This window comes from Petromyzon marinus, chromosome 15 (assembly GCF_048934315.1).
Source record: "Petromyzon marinus isolate PM22_M1 ecotype Great Lakes invasive population chromosome 15, UKy_Petmar_22M1.pri1.0, whole genome shotgun sequence".
NCBI lineage: Eukaryota > Metazoa > Chordata > Hyperoartia > Petromyzontiformes > Petromyzontidae > Petromyzon > Petromyzon marinus.
The window spans coordinates 2428659-2450782 of NC_133681.1; the positions used below are offsets into that span (position 1 = coordinate 2428659).

The 22124-nt window shown below is 51.2% G+C and overlaps 1 protein-coding gene across 2 annotated transcripts in view; it reads left to right on the forward strand.

The window, feature by feature from the left end:
- The window catches only part of LOC116942572 (sodium-dependent lysophosphatidylcholine symporter 1-B-like), a 110985-nt gene that overhangs the window by 36033 nt on the left and 52828 nt on the right, over positions 1 to 22124 (forward strand). The window contains exons 2-3 of one of the 2 annotated variants that reach the window (XM_076067203.1): positions 8225 to 8414; positions 21825 to 21941. In XM_076067203.1, the coding sequence (XP_075923318.1) occupies positions 8367 to 8414; positions 21825 to 21941 (165 nt within the window). In that variant the 5' untranslated portion in view covers positions 8225 to 8366. The remainder of the gene's footprint in view (positions 1 to 8224; positions 8415 to 21824; positions 21942 to 22124) is intronic. The other variant, XM_032954639.2, reaches the window with a different exon arrangement.

Here is a 22124-nt window from a genome sequence, read left to right on the forward strand (position 1 = left end):
AACACACAAACTCCACACAGACACTCTCACTGCAGAACAAGGGGAGAAAACACAAACTCCACACACACTCTCACTGCAGAACAAGGGGAGAACATCCCAACTCCACACACTCTCACTGCAGAACAAGGGGAGAACATCCCAACTCCACACACTCTCACTGCAGAACAAGGGGAGAACATCCCAACTCCACACACACTCTCACTGCAGAACAAGGGGAGAACACACAAACTCCACACACACTCTCACTGCAGAACAGGGGGAGAACACACAAACTCCACACACACTCTCACTGCAGAACAAGGGGAGAACACACAAACTCCACACACACACTCACTGCAGAACAAGGGGAGAACATCCCAACTCCACACACTCTCACTGCAGAACAAGGGGAGAACACACAAACTCCACACACACTCTCACTGCTAAACAGGGGGAGAACATCCCAACTCCACACACACTCTCACTGCAGAACAAGGGGAGAACATCCCAACTCCACACACTCTCACTGCAGAACAAGGGGAGAACACACAAACTCCACACACACTCTCACTGCAGAACAAGGGGAGAACACACAAACTTCACACACACTCTCACTGCTAAACAGGGGGAGAACATCCCAACTCCACACACACTCTCACTGCAGAACAAGGGGAGAACATCCCAACTCCACACACTCTCACTGCAGAACAAGGGGAGAACATCCCAACTCCACACACTCTCACTGCAGAACAAGGGGAGAACACACAAACTCCACACACACTCTCACTGCAGAACAAGGGGAGAACACACAAACTCCACACACATTCTCACTGCAGAACAAGGGGAGAACATCCCAACTTCACACACACTCACTGCAGAACAGGGGGAGAACATCCCAACTCCACACACACTCTCACTGCAGAACAAGGGGAGAACACACAAACTCCACACACATTCTCACTGCAGAACAAGGGGAGAACATCCCAACTTCACACACACTCACTGCAGAACAGGGGGAGAACATCCCAACTCCACACACTCTCACTGCAGACCAAGGGGAGAACATCCCAACTCCACAGACTCTCACTGCAGAACAAGGGGAGAACATCCCAACTCCACACACACTCTCACTGCAGAACATGGGGAGAACACACAAACTCCACACACACTCTCACTGCAGAACAAGGGGAGAACACACAAACTCTACACAGACACTCTCACTGCAGAACAAGGGGAGAACACACAAACTCCACACACACTCTCACTGCAGAACAAGGGGAGAACATCCCAACTCCACACACTCTCACTGCAGAACAAGGGGAGAACATCCCAACTCCACACACTCTCACTGCAGAACAAGGGGAGAACATCCCAACTCCACACACACTCTCACTGCAGAACAAGGGGAGAACACACAAACTCCACACACACTCTCACTGCAGAACAGGGGGAGAACACACAAACTCCACACACACTCTCACTGCAGAACAAGGGGAGAACACACAAACTCCACACACACACTCACTGCAGAACAAGGGGAGAACATCCCAACTCCACACACTCTCACTGCAGAACAAGGGGAGAACACACAAACTCCACACACACTCTCACTGCTAAACAGGGGGAGAACATCCCAACTCCACACACACTCTCACTGCAGAACAAGGGGAGAACATCCCAACTCCACACACACTCTCACTGCAGAACAAGGGGAGAACACACAAACTCCACACACATTCTCACTGCAGAACAAGGGGAGAACATCCCAACTTCACACACACTCACTGCAGAACAGGGGGAGAACATCCCAACTCCACACACTCTCACTGCAGACCAAGGGGAGAACATCCCAACTCCACACACTCTCACTGCAGAACAAGGGGAGAACATCCCAACTCCACACACACTCTCACTGCAGAACAGGGGGAGAACACACAAACTCCACACACACTCTCACTGCAGAACAAGGGGAGAACACACAAACTCCACACAGACACTCTCACTGCAGAACAAGGGGAGAAAACACAAACTCCACACACACTCTCACTGCAGAACAAGGGGAGAACATCCCAACTCCACACACTCTCACTGCAGAACAAGGGGAGAACACACAAACTCCACACACACTCTCACTGCAGAACAAGGGGAGAACACACAAACTCCACACACATTCTCACTGCAGAACAAGGGGAGAACATCCCAACTTCACACACACTCACTGCAGAACAGGGGGAGAACATCCCAACTCCACACACACTCTCACTGCAGAACAAGGGGAGAACACACAAACTCCACACACATTCTCACTGCAGAACAAGGGGAGAACATCCCAACTTCACACACACTCACTGCAGAACAGGGGGAGAACATCCCAACTCCACACACTCTCACTGCAGACCAAGGGGAGAACATCCCAACTCCACAGACTCTCACTGCAGAACAAGGGGAGAACATCCCAACTCCACACACACTCTCACTGCAGAACATGGGGAGAACACACAAACTCCACACACACTCTCACTGCAGAACAAGGGGAGAACACACAAACTCTACACAGACACTCTCACTGCAGAACAAGGGGAGAACACACAAACTCCACACACACTCTCACTGCAGAACAAGGGGAGAACATCCCAACTCCACACACTCTCACTGCAGAACAAGGGGAGAACATCCCAACTCCACACACTCTCACTGCAGAACAAGGGGAGAACATCCCAACTCCACACACACTCTCACTGCAGAACAAGGGGAGAACACACAAACTCCACACACACTCTCACTGCAGAACAGGGGGAGAACACACAAACTCCACACACACTCTCACTGCAGAACAAGGGGAGAACACACAAACTCCACACACACACTCACTGCAGAACAAGGGGAGAACATCCCAACTCCACACACTCTCACTGCAGAACAAGGGGAGAACACACAAACTCCACACACACTCTCACTGCTAAACAGGGGGAGAACATCCCAACTCCACACACACTCTCACTGCAGAACAAGGGGAGAACATCCCAACTCCACACACTCTCACTGCAGAACAAGGGGAGAACACACAAACTCCACACACACTCTCACTGCAGAACAAGGGGAGAACACACAAACTTCACACACACTCTCACTGCAGAACAAGGGGAGAACACACAAACTTCACACACACTCTCACTGCTAAACAGGGGGAGAACATCCCAACTCCACACACACTCTCACTGCAGAACAAGGGGAGAACATCCGAACTCCACACACTCTCACTGCAGAACAAGGGGAGAACATCCCAACTCCACACACTCTCACTGCAGAACAAGGGGAGAACACACAAACTCCACACACACTCTCACTGCAGAACAAGGGGAGAACACACAAACTCCACACACATTCTCACTGCAGAACAAGGGGAGAACATCCCAACTTCACACACACTCACTGCAGAACAAGGGGAGAACATCCCAACTCCACACACTCTCACTGGAGAACAAGGGGAGAACATGCAAACTCCACACACTCTCACTGTAGAACAAGGGGAGAACATCCCAACTCCACACACTCTCACTGCAGAACAAAGGGAGAACACACAAACTCCACACACTCTCACTGCAGAACAAGGGGAGAACATCCCAACTCCACACACACTCTCACTGCTAAACAGGGGGAGAACATCCCAACTTCACACACACTCTCACTGCAGAACAAGGGGAGAACACACAAACTCCACACACTCTCACTGCAGAACAAGGGGAGAACATCCCAACTCCACACACTCTCACTGCAGAACAAGGGGAGAACATCCCAACTTCACACACACTCTCACTGCAGAACAAGGGGAGAACACACAAACTCCACACACACTCTCACTGCAGAACAAGGAGAGAACATCCCAACTCCACACACTCTCACTGCAGAACAAGGGGAGAACATCCCAACTCCACACACTCTCACTGCAGAACAAGGGGAGAACACACAAACTCCACACACACTCTCACTGCAGAACAAGGGGAGAACATCCCAACTCCACACACTCTCACTGCAGAACAAGGGGAGAACACACAAACTCCACACACTCTCACTGCAGAACAAGGGGAGAACATCCCAACTCCACACACTCTCACTGCAGAACAAGGGGAGAACATGCAAACTCCACACACTCTCACTGTAGAACAAGGGGAGAACATCCCAACTCCACACACTCTCACTGCAGAACAAAGGGAGAACACACAAACTCCACACACTCTCACTGCAGAACAAGGGGAGAACATCCCAACTCCACACACACTCTCACTGCTAAACAGGGGGAGAACATCCCAACTTCACACACACTCTCACTGCAGAACAAGGGGAGAACACACAAACTCCACACACTCTCACTGCAGAACAAGGGGAAAACATCCCAACTCCACACACTCTCACTGCAGAACAAGGGGAGAACATCCCAACTTCACACACACTCTCACTGCAGAACAAGGGGAGAACACACAAACTCCACACACACTCTCACTGCAGAACAAGGAGAGAACATCCCAACTCCACACACTCTCACTGCAGAACAAGGGGAGAACATCCCAACTCCACACACTCTCACTGCAGAACAAGGGGAGAACACACAAACTCCACACACACTCTCACTGCAGAACAAGGGGAGAACATCCCAACTCCACACACTCTCACTGCAGAACAAGGGGAGAACACACAAACTCCACACACACTCTCACTGCAGAACAAGGGGAGAACATCCCAACTCCACACACTCTCACTGCAGAACAAGGGGAGAACACACACACTGTAGCAGACTGTCGGGGCAAGTGCTGTTCGTAGCGAGTAGCAGCACCACCCACGAAGGTTGCCGGGCACTGTGGCACCCGAAAGGGGGTCGGTGGCCAACACCACGCCCGGCCGCCTTTGTCTCCCCAGTGGGCGATGTTTACACACCACACCAGGGGTGCGAACTAGGGGAGACTCAGATAATCGTCACCGGTGTTGGCCGTGAGCGGGAATCGAACTCGGGGTTTGTAGCGCGGTGCGCTAACCCCTACACCACGTTCACCGCCGAGACCAGCAGCGAGTTAATAATGCGGGCACGGTAACAGCACGTGGCGTGTGTCTGGGGTTAGTCGCTTCTTCTTATTCTTGTCGTATGGCTGCTGATGTAGATGCAGAGCGACGTCTACCGGGGCATTGCGTCGGTATATGCGTTGCACGGTCTCTGTTCTGGACGACCGCAGTCGCACCACCACCGCGTGTTGTCAGCCACCCCCCTCTTCATCATAGGCGTTGCTGGCTAAGAGCACCTGGCCCTACAGGTCGCGCGTGCTACATTGGGGCACTGTTTGTGTGCGAGTACAATGGCCATGATTGTGATCCCGTGTGTGTGTGTTGTGTGTGTGTTGTGTGTGTGTTGTGTGTGTGTTGTGTGTGTGTTGTGTGTGTGTTGTTGTGTGTGTTGTTGCGTGTTGTGTGTGTGTTGTTGTGTGTGTTGTGTGTGTGTTGTGTGTGTGTTGTTGTGTGTTCTGTGTGTGTTGTGTGTGTGTTGTTGTGTGTGTGGGGAGCGGTAGTGTAGCGGTTAGCGCGCTGTGACCCGGGTTCGATCCCCGCTCACGGCCAATACCCAGTGACAGCGATTATCTGAATCGGTCCAGGGCCTCCCCTAGGTCGACTCAGCCTGAAATCAGTACTTGGTGCGGTGTCCAAAATCGCGTGACGTCATTTATGGACGGCCCCAAAGGCGTCCGGGCAGTACCGCCGCTTGATCGTTCACCCACCCCCACGTGCACCGTTTCCTGCCTTGCTAGGTGCTCGCAAACACCCCCCCCCCCCCCATCAAGCTCCGCCTGTCACTGTGAGCGCGGCGCTGCGGTGCTGAAACAAACAGCGCGGACGGGGAGAGTAAAGTCTCGTGGCGGTCGCCCGAGTCCCCGCGACACCACAGGGGGGGGTCGGAGCGAGGAGCGTGACTCGTGAACGCGCGCGGTTGTGAGTCGCAGGCCGCCGACGGTAAACGTTGTGGCGAGCGAATGAGTGAATGAAGAATGAATGAATGAAGAATGAATGAATGAAGAATGAATGAATGAAGACTGAATGAATGAAGAATGAACGCTTTCACGCCCCGTGAAGCCGCCAGCAGCCCGCATGCTCGAGCCCCCTGCGAGAGGCAGCGGCGGGAGTTATTGGAACAGCGGTGTGTGTGGTGTGTGTAGTGTGTGTGTGTAGTGTGTGTGTAGTGTGTGTGTGTGGTGTGTGGTGTGTGTGTGTAGTGTGTGTGGTGTGTGTGGTGTGTGTAGTGTGTGTGTGTAGTGTGTGTGTAGTGTGTGTGTGTGGTGTGTGTGTGTAGTGTGCGTAGTGTGTGTGTGTGGTGTGTGTGTGGTGTGTATGTGTAGTGTGTGGTGTGCGTAGTGTGTGTAGTGTGTGTGTGTGGTGTGTGTAGTGTGTGTGTAGTGTGTGTGTGTGGTGTGTGTGTGTAGTGTGTGTGGTGTGTGTGTGGTGTGTGTGTAGTGTGTGTGTGGTGTGTGTGTGTAGTGTGTGTGTAGTGTGTGTGTAGTGTGTGTAGTGTGTGTGGTGTGTGTGTGGTGTGTGTGTGTGTAGTGTGTGTGGTGTGTGTGTGTAGTGTGTATTGTGTGTGGAGTGTGGTGTGTGTAGTGTGTGTGTGTGGTGTGAGTGTGTAGTGTGTGTGTGTGGTGTGTGTGTGTAGTGTGTGTGTAGTTTGTGTGTGTGGTGTGTGTGTAGTGTGTGTAGTGTAGTGTGTATTGTGTGTAGAGTGTAGTGTGTGTGTGTAGTGTGTGTAGTGTGTGTGTGGTGTGTGTAGTGTGTGTGTGTGGTGTGTGTAGTGTGTGTGTGTGGTGTGTGTAGTGTGTGTGCGTGTGGTGTGTGTAGTGTGTGTGGTGTGTGTGTGTAGTGTGTGTGGTGTGTGTGTGTGTGGTGTGTGTAGTGTGTGTGTGGTGTGTGTGTGGTGTGAGTGTGGTGTGAGTGTAGTGTGTAGTGTGTGTGGTGTGTGTGTAGTGTGTGTGTAGTGTGTGTGTGGTGTGAGTGTGTGGTGTGAGTGTAGTGTGTGTAGTGTGTGTGTGGTGTGTATTGTGTAGAGTGTAGTGTGTGTGTGGTGTGTGTGGTGTGAGTGTAGAGTGTGTGTGTGTGTGTGGTGTGTATTGTGTAGTGTGTGTAGTGTGTGTGTGGTGTGAGTGTGTGTGTGGTGTGTGTGTAGTGTGTGTGTGGTGTGAGTGTGTAGTGTGTGTGGTGTGTGTGTAGTGTGTGTGTGGTGTGAGTGTAGTGTCTGTGGTGTGTGTGTAGTGTGTGTGTGGTGTGTAGGGTGTGTGTGTGGTGTGAGTGAAGTGTGTAGTGTGTAGTGTAGTGTGTAGTGTAGTGTATAGTGTAGTGTGTATAGTGTAGTGTGTGTGTGTAGTGTGTGTAGTGTAGTGTGTATAGTGTGTCGTGCAGTGTGTCGTGTATTGTAGTGTAGTGTGTATTGTGTAGTGTAGTGTGTATTGTATAGTGTGTATTATGTAGTGTATTGTGTAGTGTGTATAGTTTAGTGTAGTGTGTATTGTGTAGTATGTAATGTAGTGTGTAGTGTAGTATGTAATGTAGTGTGTAGTGTAGTGTATTGTGCAGTGTGTATTGTGTAGTGTCGTGTGTATTGTGTAGTGTGTATTGTGTAGTGTAGTGTGTATTGTGTAGTGTAGTGTGTATTGTAGTGTGTATTGTAGTGTGTATTGTGTAGTGTATTGTGTAGTGTAGTTGTAGTGTATTGTGTAGTGTATTGTGTAGTGTGTAAAGTGTAGTGTGTATTGTGTAGTGTAGTGTGTATTGTGTAGTGTAGTGTGCAGTGTAGTGTGTATTGTAGTGTGTAGAGTAGTGTGTAGTGTAGTGTGTAGTGTATAGTGTAGTGTGCAGTGTAGTGTGTAATGTAGTATGTAGTGTGTAGTGTAGTGTGTAGTTTGTACTCTCGCCGTTGTGGCGAGAGTACAAACACCGACACGGCGAGGAAGGTGGAGGGGCAGGCGGGCGGGCAGGCAGGCAGGCGGGTGACTCCGTAGCGTGAATAACAACAGTCAGTCAGCACGTGGCCCCGGCGGCGTGAGGGGGTGGTGGTGGTGGCACGCGACCTGGAGTCGTGACAGAGAGGGAGTTGTGGTGGTGGTGGCACGCGACCTGGAGCTGTGACAGAGAGAGCTGTGGTGGTGGTGGTGGCACGCGACCTGGAGCTGTGACAGAGAGAGCTGTGGTGGTGGTGGTGGTGGCACGCGACCTGGAGTCGTGACAGAGGGAGCTGTGGTGGTGGTGGTGGTGGTACCCGACCTGGAGTCGTGACAGAGGGAGTTGTGGTGGTGGTGGGACCCGACCTGGAGCCGTGACAGAGAGGGAGTTGTTGTGGAGGTGCCGCTGAGCAGCCGCTCATGGCGGGCGTCTGGAGCCTCGCGCAGAGCCGCCGCCTCCATGGAGAGGTGACAGCCCTGACACCGCCTGCGCACAGCGGTGATGGTTCTGTTGGGGGTGGTGGTGATGGTTCTGTTGGGGGTGGTGGTGATGGTTCTGTTGGGGGTGGTGGTGGTGGTGGTGGTTCTGTTGGGGGTGGTGGTGATGGTTGTGTTGGGGGTGGTGGTGATGGTTCTGTTGGGGGTGGTGGTTCTGTTGGGGGTGGTGGTGATGGTTCTGTTGGGGGTGGTGGTGGTGGTGGTTCTGTTGGGGGTGGTGGTGATGGTTGTGTTGGGGGTGGTGGGGGTGTTGGTGGGTGTGATGTTTGTGTTGGTGGTGTTGGGGGTGGTGGTTCTGTTGGTGGTGGTGGGGGTGGTGGTGGGTGTGATGGTTGTTGGTGATGGTTGTGTTGGTGGTGGGGGTGTTGGTGGGTGTGATAGTTGTGATGGTGGGATTGGTGGGTGTGATGGTTGTGTTGGTGGGTGTGATGGTTGTGTTGGTGGTGGTGTTGGTGGATGTGATGGTTGTGATGGTGGTGGTGTTGGTGGGTGTGATGTTTGTGTTGGTGGTGGTGTTGGTTGGTGTGATGGTTGTGTTGGTGGTGGTGGGGGTGGGTGTGATGGTTGTGTTGGTGGTAGTGGTGTTGGTGGTGGTGGTGTTGGTGGGGGTGTTGGTGGGTGTGATGGTTGTGTTGGTGGTGGTGTTGGTGGTGGTGGGGGTGTTGGTGGGTGTGATGGTTGTGTTGGTGGTGTGATGGTTGTGTTGGTGGTGGTGGGGGTTTTGGTGGGTGTGATGGTTGTTTTGGTGGGGGTGGGTGTGATGGTTCTGTTGGTGGTAGTGATGTTGGTGGTGGTGGGGGTGTTGGTGGGTGTGATGGTTGTGTTGGTGGTGTGATGGTTGTGTTGGTGGGGATGGTATTGGTGGTGGTGTTGGTTGGTGTGATGGTTGTGTTGGTGGGGGTGGGTGTGATGGTTGTGTTGGTGGTGGTGGTGTTGGTGGGGGTGTTGGTGGGTGTGATGGTTGTGTTGGTGGTGGTGTTGGTGGTGTTGGTGGTGGTGTTGGTGGGTGTGATGGTTGTGTTGGTGGTGGTGGGGGTGGGTGTGATGGTTCTGTTGGTGGTGGTGATGTTGGTGGGGGTGGGTATGATGGTTGTGTTGGTGGTGGTGTTGGTGGGGGTGTTGGTTGGTGTGATGGTTGTGTTGGTGGTGGTGGGTGTGATGGTTGTTGGTGGTGTTGGTGGGGGTGTTGGTGGGCGTGATGGTTGTGTTTGTGGTGGTGGGGGTGGGTGTGTTGGTTCTGTTGGTGGTGTGATGGTTGTGTCGGTGGTGGTGGGGGTTTTGGTGGGTGTGATGGTTGTGGTGGGGGTGGGTGTGATGGTTGTGTTGGTGGTGGTGTTGGTGGTGGTGGGGGTGTTGGTGGTGGTGGGGGTGTTGGTGGGTGTGATGGTTGTGTTGTTGTTGGTGGGGGTGTTGGTGGTGTGAAGAGGGATCAGCGGTCAGGATGCTCACACCCCAACCACGAACCCGGCGGGCCGAGCTTCGATTCCCGCTCGCGGCCACCGCAGCTAGCGGCGGACTGTCTCAACCGGTACCGGTCCTCGTCTAGGTGGACTCGATCTGAAATGCGTACCCGGCACGCCGGTGTATACAACAGCCTCGGGGAAGACAAAGGCGGCCGGGCGTGGTGCCGGCCACCCGCGCCCACCCCCTTCTTCGTGTGCGCTTCCGACCTGAACAGCACTTGCCCTAAAATCCCCGTTAAAGGCTGTCCGGGGGATCTTTGTCTGTGTTCTTGGTGATGTCCGGGGCTGTGCGGGGCTGTGCGAGGCAACTTGGCACGGCCAACACGAGAGCCGTGGCAGCAGCAGCAGCCGCCGCCACGGCCGTTGGCGATGCTGTAGATCTGTGTGGCTATTGTGCTCGCTGTGCCACAAAGCAATGTGTGTGTACGTGTGTGTGTGTACGTGTGTGTGTGTGTGTGAATGTGTGTGAATGTGTGTGTGTGTGAATGTGTGTGTGAATGTGTGTGTGTACGTGTGTGTGAACGTGTGTGTGTGTGAATGTGTGTGTGTGTACGTGTGTGTGAATATGTGTGTGTACGTGTGTGTGTGTGTACGTGTGTGTGTGTGCGTGTGTGTGTTATGGGGAGCGGTAGTGTCCTGGGCCTCCTCTAAGTCGAATCAGCCTCAAATGAGTACCTGGTGCGGTGTGTAAACATCGCCGCTAGGGAGACAAAGGCGGCCGGGCGTGGTGTTGGCTACCCACCCCCTCGTGTGCCGTGCCGGCCTTTATAGGTGCTCGCTAACAGCACTTGCCCCAGCAGTCTGTTACAGGCTATACGGGGGAGCTTTGTCTTTGTTTCTAGTGCGGGGCTGAGCCACAATGGTGTAACCACGTCCGTACTGTTATGAATGTTGATCTCCTCAAGCACATCTCCTGGAGCAGTGCCGGATTCTCCTAGTAGCATAAGTAGTAGCTACACGTGTAGTAGTGTAGTAGTAGCTACACTTGTAGTAGTGTAGTAGTAGCTACACGTGTAGTAGTGTAGTAGTAGCTACACGTGTAGCTACTACTACACGTGTAGCAGCAGCTACTACACGTGTAGTAGTGTAGTAGTAGCTACACGTATAGTAGTGTAGTAGTAGCTACACGTGTAGTAGTGTAGTAGTAGCTACTACACGTGTAGTAGTGTAGTAGTAGCTACTACACGTGTAGTAGCTACTACTACACTACTACACGTGTAGTAGTAGCTGCTACTACACGTGTAGTAGTGTAGTAGTAGCTACACGTGTAGTAGTGTAGTACATATGTAGTAGCTACTATCTATCTATGTATAGCTACAGGCCCCGCACTTTCAAGGGCCCCGCGCTAAATGCTTTCAAGCTCTCAATTCCGGTTCAGTGATTCTGCACTTGCTCTATTACTATAGTACTGTACCACCTTCAACTTTTATGAACGACTGGGTGTTTAAAGTTAGCGATTAGTCGTATTATCTGGCTGTATAGCAAATGAAAAAATACAATTACTTTACTGTGCAAGTAAAAAAATTGTTTTTTTCAATATTTATGTTTTTATTAGAGTTAGGCCCCTTTATAAAATCATGCTACAGGCCCCGCACTAGCTTAATCCGACACCGTGTGTCACGTCCGTACTGCCAAGTCGTTACTATTCTTGTAATAAATGTTGATCTCCTCGAGCACATCACCTGGAGTACTAAATAATCCCTTGGGACGGGGTGGAACTTCTTGCGTCCCGGTCAGGGGGTCGTGGACAGCTGGAGGAGGGTTTACAGCGAGACGAGTTGAGTGTCAACCTTGCAGTAGGAATCACGGGTGGCGTGTCAAAGTTGTTTCTCTTGTACAGGAGGAGAAACACCTCGCACTTTCATCTGGTTAGGGACCAGAGAGAGCGTGGACGAAATGTCAAAAATTGACGAATGTCAAAGCAGAGCCTTTATTTAGCCTTGCTCGTGCAGTTCGATTATGTGAAGGTTTTCATGCAAATTGAGAACCTCATGCGTTATTTTAGCTTTCCTCTCACCACACTTAGAACCTATTGTTATGAATATATTAAAGCACAAAAAATAAGTATGTTTACAGTAATCACAAAAAAAAAACACGGTATGAATACTGTCCACGTGTTTTATTATCACGAAAATAACTATGAACACTGTAGTATTATACTGTTATATATACAATATAACTATGAACAGTTTACAGTATAATCACAGAAATAGGGAGAGTGTTAATAATATATAAATAAACACAAATTATAAGAGCTGCTCACTGGACGATTTCTTTTCAAAGACTGAACGAAAAAGATGGCGCGTGGCACGAACGTCGTGGAAAGCCACGTGGAAGACATTTGAAATGTGGTTAGAATTGAAAACTTCCGAAAGAGTGAAGCGACGAAAGTCAAGTGGACGAGTATGGTGTTGTGTTGTACGTAGTATAGTGTGTAGTCTATTTTCAAGTAGTGTGTTGTGTATTGCATAGTGCAGTGTATGTATGTTGAACTTATTTTCACACCGTACGTAGCCAACCGTGCTAAGAAATTAGTACAGTTCTCTCTAGCAAACTAACTTGATGTGGGGGGGGGGGGGGGTAGCGACATGGCACCTGGGCCTGTCCTTGTCACCCACCCACAAAACAATTCCGTACCCGGTACACCACAACCATCAGACCTTGCTCTGAGCCTGTGGTCGCAGTCTACCAGCGACCCAAGAATATTCGGCGACAAATGAACCTCCCTGGTGCTCCCGGCATTGGTTGCCATCCACATTCCACAAGTCGGCAGCGTTATCTCCCGCTGTGGTTGCGGGGTCCGCGCATCACCTGCACCCTGTTTGCCACAAGTGCCGTTATTGTTGTCATTGCTCCGCTTGTTCATAGAAAAGGATCTCATTTAAATGGGCACAATAAACATGGCTCGTATCGCCAGTAGTCAGTGCAGTTAAGTGAAAGTGCATTTTTACATGCATTGTATGGCTTTTAATATGAATAACTATTTACAAACTTTGACAAACTCTTTGGTTCTTTCGGTAAAGTCACGTAGGTATAAAATAAAATAAATCACGACGTTTCGGGCGCAACACAAGCGGTCCGTCATCATGATTTATTTTATTTTCTACCTACGTGACTTTACCGAAAGAACCAAAGAGTATGGATTCCTGGAGTCACGAAAGCTTCAAATCACGATTGAACTATTTACAATTCAATTATTTGGATAAATAGTGAAACTCCTCTGGGTTTATGTTCTGAGCGCTTGGCATGGATTGTATCATCTGCAAGCCTCCCCTTATCTTGCGTGGTAGCGCACATTGCTGGGTTGAATGTCTCGCCACGTCTTGCCAACGTAAGGCACGGATATTCGGATCGATGTGCTGGCTACCTTTAGCTCGCTCCCCCCATGGTGAACAAAGAGTCTGAATATTAGGAAGACTCGTCGTGCGGATGTTGGGCTTTGCATGGATTGATACCGAGGTGTCCATTATCGGAACATCAGGTACCGCATACGGAGAATATGAATTTGCACTCTATTTTAAAACCCTCGAGAAATAGGGTAGAAAATGTACATTACAAATATGTGTCAACATTGACGACATCATGGACAAACACACGTGGACCAGAGGCCTCGACCACTCAGTTATTGTACGGAATTTTAAGACCTCATTCTAAATTAGTCTTTACCTGGCACCCACGAGATAATACTGTAAAAAACATGTCTATTTATTTATTCATTTTTACGTGAATTTTCGTTGCTAGGCCAATCTGTGATTTTTCCACGGATAACGTCATCTCAGTCCTGCCCGTGAGAGTGCCGAACACTGTGGATGTGATGATGGGGGTGGCCGGCACAAACGTCCCTCAGTGCTCTCGCGTCAGGCGCGGTCACAGCCACAGCGCCGGGTTGTTGCCTGCGAACAGGGACATCTTCTAAACAGGGGGCATATTAGGCGCCGCGGTGGTGAGATGTTAACTACCTCGCCTGGTGTGCAGGAGGTCGTGGGTTCGATCCCAACCCTGACGCCTGTTGTATATTTGGAGTTTGCGGTGTCTCTCCCCACGTGGTTGCGTGGATTTGTCTCCGGGTGATCACGTTTTTTTTCTCTACATTTACAATCAACATCACGCGTTTAGAGTATTTGGCGACTATGAATTTCCACGTGATAAGCCACTTCGTTGAGCTATCATTTGTGGCCAGGTCGCGTCTGAAAAAGAGATTCATGGCTTCAGTGGGCGTTACCTGATCAAATAAATATAGTTTCGTTTTAGTTTTTAGTTCAATTGCCTCTGACTATCACTCCCGGTGTGCGTCGCGTTACTAGGTTCCTTTCACCGGGGCCTTTGCCCTCAAACATCGCTGTTTGCCAAGTTTGTTTACTTCGTCACGATAATAAAATATACTCCCGGTTTGGAAACGCGTCAAGTTAATGTTGCACACACTGCACAGAGGAGGCGCCTCTAGAGAGCTCACGTGCTTGCTTTGGCCTAAATCAATGCTCAGCGGTCACTGCTTTTAAACACTGAGTGGATGCTTTGTGTTTGCATTGCGTGCAATTTTAAAGCCGTAAAGATTTGTTTACCCAACTGGTTCCGCAGGGAAGAAGTAGCAGACTCCAAACATGAAAACAAACACGACTACTGTACATTATATTGCACCTTTAACGATGGCCACATTCCCCTTTTAACGTGTTTTCATACTCTGCCAAATGGAGTGAGCTCTCAATGCCAGAAGTGAAGTGCTCATATGATATTTTTTCTACTCTTACTACCGCGTGTTTACCCAGCAAAGCTTCACCGAGTCTCAAGACTATTTTACAGGAGGGTCCTGCCAAGCCCTTGCAGAAGGGGATGATGCGTCTGTTTAACACGATGCGTCTACCGCCTCGTGTGTGATTCCAATTGAGTAAATTCGTAAGGTTCTTTTTGGAGCATTTGGATGTTTGGCCAATATCGGTTGGATTGCGTGCGTGTGTGTGCTTTAGCCAATCCGGGAGGAAACCTGGGAATTCGGAGGAAACCCATGCAGAACAGGGGGGAGAGAACATACAAACTCCACACACAGAGGCACACAAGTCAGGAATCGAACCCAGGGGCTTCTTGGTGTGAGGCACGAGTATCGCCACTGCGCCATCCGTTGAAAGGCATCCGCGTAACAGACAGCTTTTGCGGACGTTCGGTTGTGTGGTGTCAAACGGATTTCAGGCGTTCATTTGGTCAGCAACAGACCTGAGGTCATAGTTGGCACACGCTCGCACTCGCTGTGGAGTCTGCCGTCACGTGAGCCACCACCCATCATCGGGAATAACTCCGGTAACGCTGTTAAAGTGGTGTCAGCTCAGGTTATCACAGCAACGTTCTAACCTGATGCATTTCACCCTGTAGAATTCTTAAATCTGACGTTCGGAAAGCAGAGCTCGCCCCGAGAGGTCTTGAGCTGCATGTAAATGAGCGCGGAGTATTCGCTAACAATTGGGCTCAGCGGGTGACCCACGCGTCCTCCAACGCCGCCTTGCCGCACGCGACCCCTGCCAACGTGGCGGCGTCGCGATTTCCCGCTGTGGCCGGGCACTGGGACTGTTGGGAAGTTTTTTGTGGCTGTGTCCGAGCACCGCCGCAACTTTGACCCCCCACCCCCGGCCCACCACCACTCCGGCCGGCACGGCGCGGGGGGTCAATGACGAAATTCGGTCTTCGAAGCCGCGGAGCCGGTCGGCTCTTTACGAGCCGCAAAGTTCGAGGGTGTGAGCCGATCTTCCGCAAAAACAAACCGCAATTCCGCCAAATGACGCTTTCAGAATGACCCCTGTAGATAATTTATGCATCGGGGGAGGCATTGTGTCCCTGGCCCTGCTTGTCTGATTTTCCAGATGTTAGGGAGTTTAAATGTACCCATTTTTTGTTTTACTATTTACCTTTTTTATGCTATTCATTGCGCGCGGTTCCAATTTTCTTTCCTCATTCGATCTGAGCCTCTGAGGTCGTGAGGGTTTATTTTCTCTTCCCTGTTGCTGCCTGCCCCCTGTGCTGCTCCCGTTCCGCCGCGATGCGCACGTGACAGCACTACTTTACCGAAGGCGATATTGGCACGTGCGATAAAGATGAATTGATCGAGTGGACGGCAGAGTGGGCAACACGTGGAGAGGGTCAGCCCGCACGGTTCATCACGCCGACACGCTGCCTCAGCAGCAGAGCGGTGGGGATGCCACGGAGGAGTCTCCCCTCCGTTTGTGCCCTCGCAGCGCCACTGCCAGAGGCACGTCGCCGTTCCGCGCGTAGCCGTGACGCCATTGCTGCCACTCCTGCAGCGTCCTTCACGACAAACGCACGTGCAGTGCATTGTGCGTGCAAGAGATACAAGTGAAAGTGGTTGCCATTTAAATTAGCGGGGAGGATAGCCCTGAGGCAGTGGTGGAAATTCCACATTTCTATGGTGATATTGCAGAAAACAGGAAAGGTTGACCCCTAAGCAACGGTTGGAATTTCGGATTGGCCAAACCCCAAGGATAATATAATTAGCTCGCAAATGATTAGGCCCACGGACGCGAACGGTTTGCTCCGTGTTTATTCCGCTCTCAATGTTTTCGTTCAGCGTGTTTTACGTGCCTCGTCACAACGAGGTGTTTCCACTTGTCGAGGTCAACACGGGTGGCGCGTGGCACAGGGGGTCACACGGGGGTCACACGGGGGTCACACGGGAGTCGCGCTTTCCTTCAGCTCCTGAGTGTCAACAAAAGCACGGGGTTGAAAGGGAAAGGTTAAAAACCAGACGGAAATAAAAACGATTACCGAATTCAGATTGGCGAGGGAGCAACTTGGGTGCGGTATTCCAACTGCGGTGCGTTGCAAAGGTATTTTCATCTGTATGGGTCACGTAAGTGAATTCAGAAGCGGAAAAAATATTTTGAAAAGCAAAGAATGTTGAGTCACAGGGGTGAGGCGAGCGATCTCACCGAGAAGCGCGTGGGCTCGGTTCCCGACTTGGGTGCCTCTGTGTTTGGGATTTTCTATTCTCGCCCCCTGGTCTTCATGGGTTTCCTCCCGGTTCCCCGGTTCCCTCCCAGAGTGCGTGTTAGCCTTGCACACAACGGGCGCAATGGAGCCGCGCTGCGCCTCCAGGGATCGCAACGAATCAAGCACAAGGCGGGGTGGAGGACTGGGTCCAACGTTGCTTTAGGCCGATTATGAAGTCACGTTTCTGTGAAAATTGCTCTATTGCCATAGAGGTAGAAAGGCAACAAGATCTTTTTTCAGCTAAAACAAACAACCCACAAGTTGTCGTGAACTTCCTACGTGAGGTTTTGTACACGCGAGCTAAAATAATTCAAACCGAAACCTGGCCGTATCAGTCAAAATACATGCATAGTGTACTTTTCCCAAAAAGCTAAACAAATGTTTGTTTGTGGAACTTGAATTGATAAGCCACGTTGTTGAGCTATCATTTGTGGTCAGGTAGCTTCTGAAAAATAAGTTATCCCTCAGTGGGCTTTACCTGGTAACATAAACATAATTTACTTTAATTTGTACATTTTTTTTAAAGATTTGTTTACCTTTCCTATACTTTGCACTCCGATTGTGTACCCGACCCTACTGGACATCTGTAAAAAAAAGAGCTTTATAGCTCATCGGATTCCCTCCAGCATAAGTAAATATTCTGATACTGATCTCGACTGTCCCGTGGAACTCGCTCGCAACGCGGCCCGCGTGGCGCCGCAGGAGACGTCCGCCCACCACCCGAGTTCACCGCACCACCGATTGGCACGGCTGGCTACGTGCGGCGCGGAAGACGCTCAACGTATGTGCCACGCGAGCCGCTGGGTCGCCGCCGAGGGGCCCGGAGAGCACGCGGCTCGGGTCGCTGCCCCCGCCCCTGCCCCCCCCCCCCGCACTGGGGAGTTTCCACGCTCGTCACCGTGGCGATTTCCTCGTCGGCCGAAAGGGAGCGTGAATCGGGGCGTGGGCGCGCGATGAGGCTGCGGTGGCTTCGCGTGCCCCATTGTGATCGCTGCATAGGTGCGCCGCACAGGTGCGCCCCGCATGCCATGGCCGCCTCTGGCATTGAAGCGGCAACAACGCGCGCGGTAATAATCTCCTACTCCGCTTGGGGTGGCGGCGGGTGGTGGCTCACAGAGCCTCGCTTGGGAGTGTTCAGATTCCGAGTTGAGCACTCTCTTCAAGTCCCACGTTAAGGCAGTCGGTAATATTGCATGCAATAATGGCTGTGGTATTTTAAACGTTCTAAACAAAACACGTTGAACTATAAACAGACTTAAGTGAGACATTTTCACTTGAACTAGAACTGAAACAAATGTGTAAAACCCTGTAATTGCAAAACACAGATCTGAAAGTGGAGAATGAGTGAAAGGGATGCAGCAGTGGCCAGGATGAGCCTCGGCTTCACTCGAGCATGGACCGTGAATCAGAATGCTTATTTATACTGGAGGAATCCGATGAGCTATAAAGCTCTTTTTCACAGATGTCCAGCAGCGTGACGGTGATCGCTAATGTAGATTTCTGGTTGAATGTCCTGCCCAGGTGTCACAGTGGAACAGCACTTGACTCACTATCGGAAGGTTACAAGGTCAATTCTCGGTCAGGGTTCACTTGGCCCATCATCATTCCCGAGTCGATAAAGCGAGTGCCGCTTTTGTGTGAAGTCAACAGTGGTTGTCCTACGGAGACGCTCTCCTTCACCATGGGAATGTGGAATTTCCACGACGTGTTAAGAGCATCCAGTGGCGTTGCGTTGGGCCCCATGCTGGGCCACGTGCTGGTTGGAGACGCTGGCTGTGCGGTTGGGTTCCGCGCTCTGGCGCTGAGCCAGGTTCCTGCTGTGAGCCGCTGCTGCTGCTGCTGCGGCGAACTGTGGCACAGCGGTTAGCACACTGCGCGAGGAACCCGGCGACCCGAGTTCGATTCTAGCTCAAAACAAGTCATATTGGCGAAGATCTGAACCGGTACTAGGTCATCCCCTTCGGTCGACTCAGCCTTGAATGAGTGCCTGGTGCAGGGTGTAAACATCATTACTGAGGAGACAAAGGGTTAGGGCATGGTGCTGCCCACCCACCCCCTTACAGGTGTGCCATGCCAGCCTTAATAGGTGCTACTCGCTAAGAGCACTTGCCCCAACACTCCGTTAAGGCTACACGGGGGATCTGTGTCTTTGGTGCGTTCCGTGCTCCGTGATGAGCGTTGCTGCCACGGCCATCTCAGGAATGGGCTCTGAAGAGGAATGCAAATTCTTGCGGAAATCCGCAAAGCGGATAAATAAATAAAGAAGTGGGCTCCAGGACGATAAAAGGCTCCCCCAGTGACCCACTCACACGGAGCCAGCGAGGGGGAGGCCTGCGAACACTTCGTGTGTGTGGGGGGCAACCCCTGGCTCCCACAACGCCTCTCTTAGGCCAAGGGTGGCATGACGGCACCGTGCCCTGGAGATGATGGCCTCTGGACTTCTCACAGTGCGCTCCACAGTGAGGTCCACAGTAGCAGAGACGATGTTGCCACCACTTCTGTGTCGCTCCTCGTGTCCGTGACAAACCCAGAATAAATATACAGTAATCGTTTTTTTCGGGGGTCAACTGTGACCACAGATAATAGCGATCGGAGGCAATGCCCTGGGATGCGTGCGAGGCTGCGGTGCTCACAAAGAACTGGAGAAGCCACTTTCACTCTTGGTGTTAGTGACAAAGACAAAGATCCGCCGTGTAGCCTTAACACACTGTTGGGGCAAGTGCTGTTAGCGAGCACTTATGAAGGCCGGCACTGCGGCACACGAGGGGGTGGGTGGCCGACACAACGCCCGACCGCCTTTGTCTCCCCATTTGCGATGTTTACTCCACCGCACCAGGTACTAATTTGAGGCCGAGTCGACCTAGGGGAGGCCCCATGACCGGTTCACATAACCGTCACCGGCGTTGGCTGTGAGCGGGAATCGAATTCAAGTGGCGGGGTGACACCTGCCTCCGCCACACTTTGCCTCCTCCTCGGTACAGCGGTAGGCAACGTACGGAGGAGCAAGCCACAGCAGCAAAATAACCAGACAGTTCGCCTCCTTCGCAGACATTTACGTCCACGTAAACGCATCCCGTCAGCCACATGCCCTTCTGGGAGTGCGATCATTTCAGCGACATTGTTTCGACACAAGCCGTCTCTGTGACCGGTGTATGACTCCGGCGTCTCGTCGGCAAGGCCGGGCGCTCGCTTGAACCAATGCCGGTGAACTGCCCAGACCCTGTTTGGATATGGGGGCTCTTGTTCAACAGAAATCTATATCGTGTATAAAATACCGCGCAATTTGTCCACTTTCACTAAAACCTCGGGTGTTTGATCTCCTCCAACAGAATTCCCAGTCGTTATTTTTGTTTTAAATCGCCTTGTTTTTTACCGAGGCCTAGCAAGGTGAGGTTTGTATTTGTCGCGATGACCTGCAATGCTCAATTCGCTTTGCAACACAGACCACCTTTGTATGGTACAGCACTCCAGCTGCATCGGGATCCACATCTTTTGTTTTTGTGTATCCCGGAGGAATCTGATGAGCTTCGAAGCCCTTTTTCACAGACGTCCGGAAGGGACGGGTCAGCGGGTTGCATCAACAAATAGTACAACAAAGGAAGGAAGGAAGAGTAAGACAGAGAAAAGTTAAGCAAGTAAATCGAAAAAATATATAGCATGGAAGTACAAATTGCCCTCGTATATCCATCTTTGCAGATTTGTCAAGGTCAAATGCAGTGCCGGATTATCGTAGGAGCAAAAGTAGCTACATATGTAGCAGCTACTACATATGTAGCAGCTACTACATATATAGCAGCTACTACATATGTAGTAGCAGCTACGGGCCCGGCACTTTCTAGAGGCCCCGCGCATAAATGCTTTCAAGCTATAAATTCCGGTTCAGTGATTCTGCACTTGCTCTATTACTATAGTACTATACCGCCTTCAACTTTCATGAACGACTGGTTGTTTAAGGTCAGCGATTTGTCGTATTATCTTGCTGTATAGCAAGTAAAAAAATACAATTACTTTACGATGCAAGTTAAACATTTGTGTTTTAATATTTGTGTTTTATTTTTACCAGGTAAGGCCCAACTGAGCTATGATCTCTTTTTCAGAAGCGACCTGGCTATCACAAATGACAGCTCAACGAAGTGGCTCATCACGTGGACATTTCTAGCAGCCAAACACTCTAAACGCACGTTGATTCTAAATGCAAACCCCAAATATACAGCAGGTGTCAGGGTCGGGATCGAACCCACGAGCTCCTGTATACCAGGCGAGGTCGTTAACATCTCGCCGTGATGCCCAAAGGAGAAAGCAGTGTTATTCCAAAACTTTGGTGCTGCAACGGCAAACGCTTTGTAACCTCAATTCTTGTTCTCGGGAGAGTTAAGAGTCAATTTAGACGAACGATGTGTCATCGCCTTGCACAGCACGACGCAGTCGAGTATGTCTTGTGCAGTGTGTGTGGTGCTGAATGATAGAGAGCTGAGTCCTGTACGTGCAGCATGTGGTGTGGTGTTGTCATGCGCCACGCATGAGGTGCTGGTGCATTGTGGTGTGCCAATGTAGTGTGTATGATGTGTACTGTAGAGTGTGGTGTGTAACGTGTTTAGTGTGTAATGTGTGGCACTGTATGTGATGTGTATAATACGTGGAATGTGATGTGCACATTGTGTGGTGTGCAACGTGTATGCATGGTGTACAATGTGCGGTACATGATATGCATATTGTGTGGGGTGTATAGCACGTGTTCTGCAATGAGCATGTGGTGTATATATTATGTGTGGTTATGAACGGTGTATCATGTGGGTGTGGTATATGGTGAGCCATGCAGTGTGTGTAATGTATGGTACGTGGGGTGCGAGTGTGAGGTGTACGGTGTGACGATGGCGGTGATGTGAAACCAGTGGGGTGGTGGGGGGGGGCTGTGCCGGTGCAGGTTCAGCGGCTATCGCGGTGCACGAAGCTGTGCTTCGCCGTGGGGGGCGCCCCCTACCAGATCACCGAGAATGTCGTCGGCTTCTACCTCACCATCTTCCTGCTCGACGTTGTCAAGGTAACGACTCCCTGGCCTGCCCGTGGCCCCGCCGCCTCTTAATCCGCCACCTTATTTTTACCTCCCTCTCTGCGTGCGCTCGCACGCACGCAGAGTCCCCGTCCTGACATTTCCCCAAAGCCAAAGCCGTCACGCAGAGAGAGAGAGAGAGAGCCCCGGTGTCGCAGTCGCACGGGAACCGGT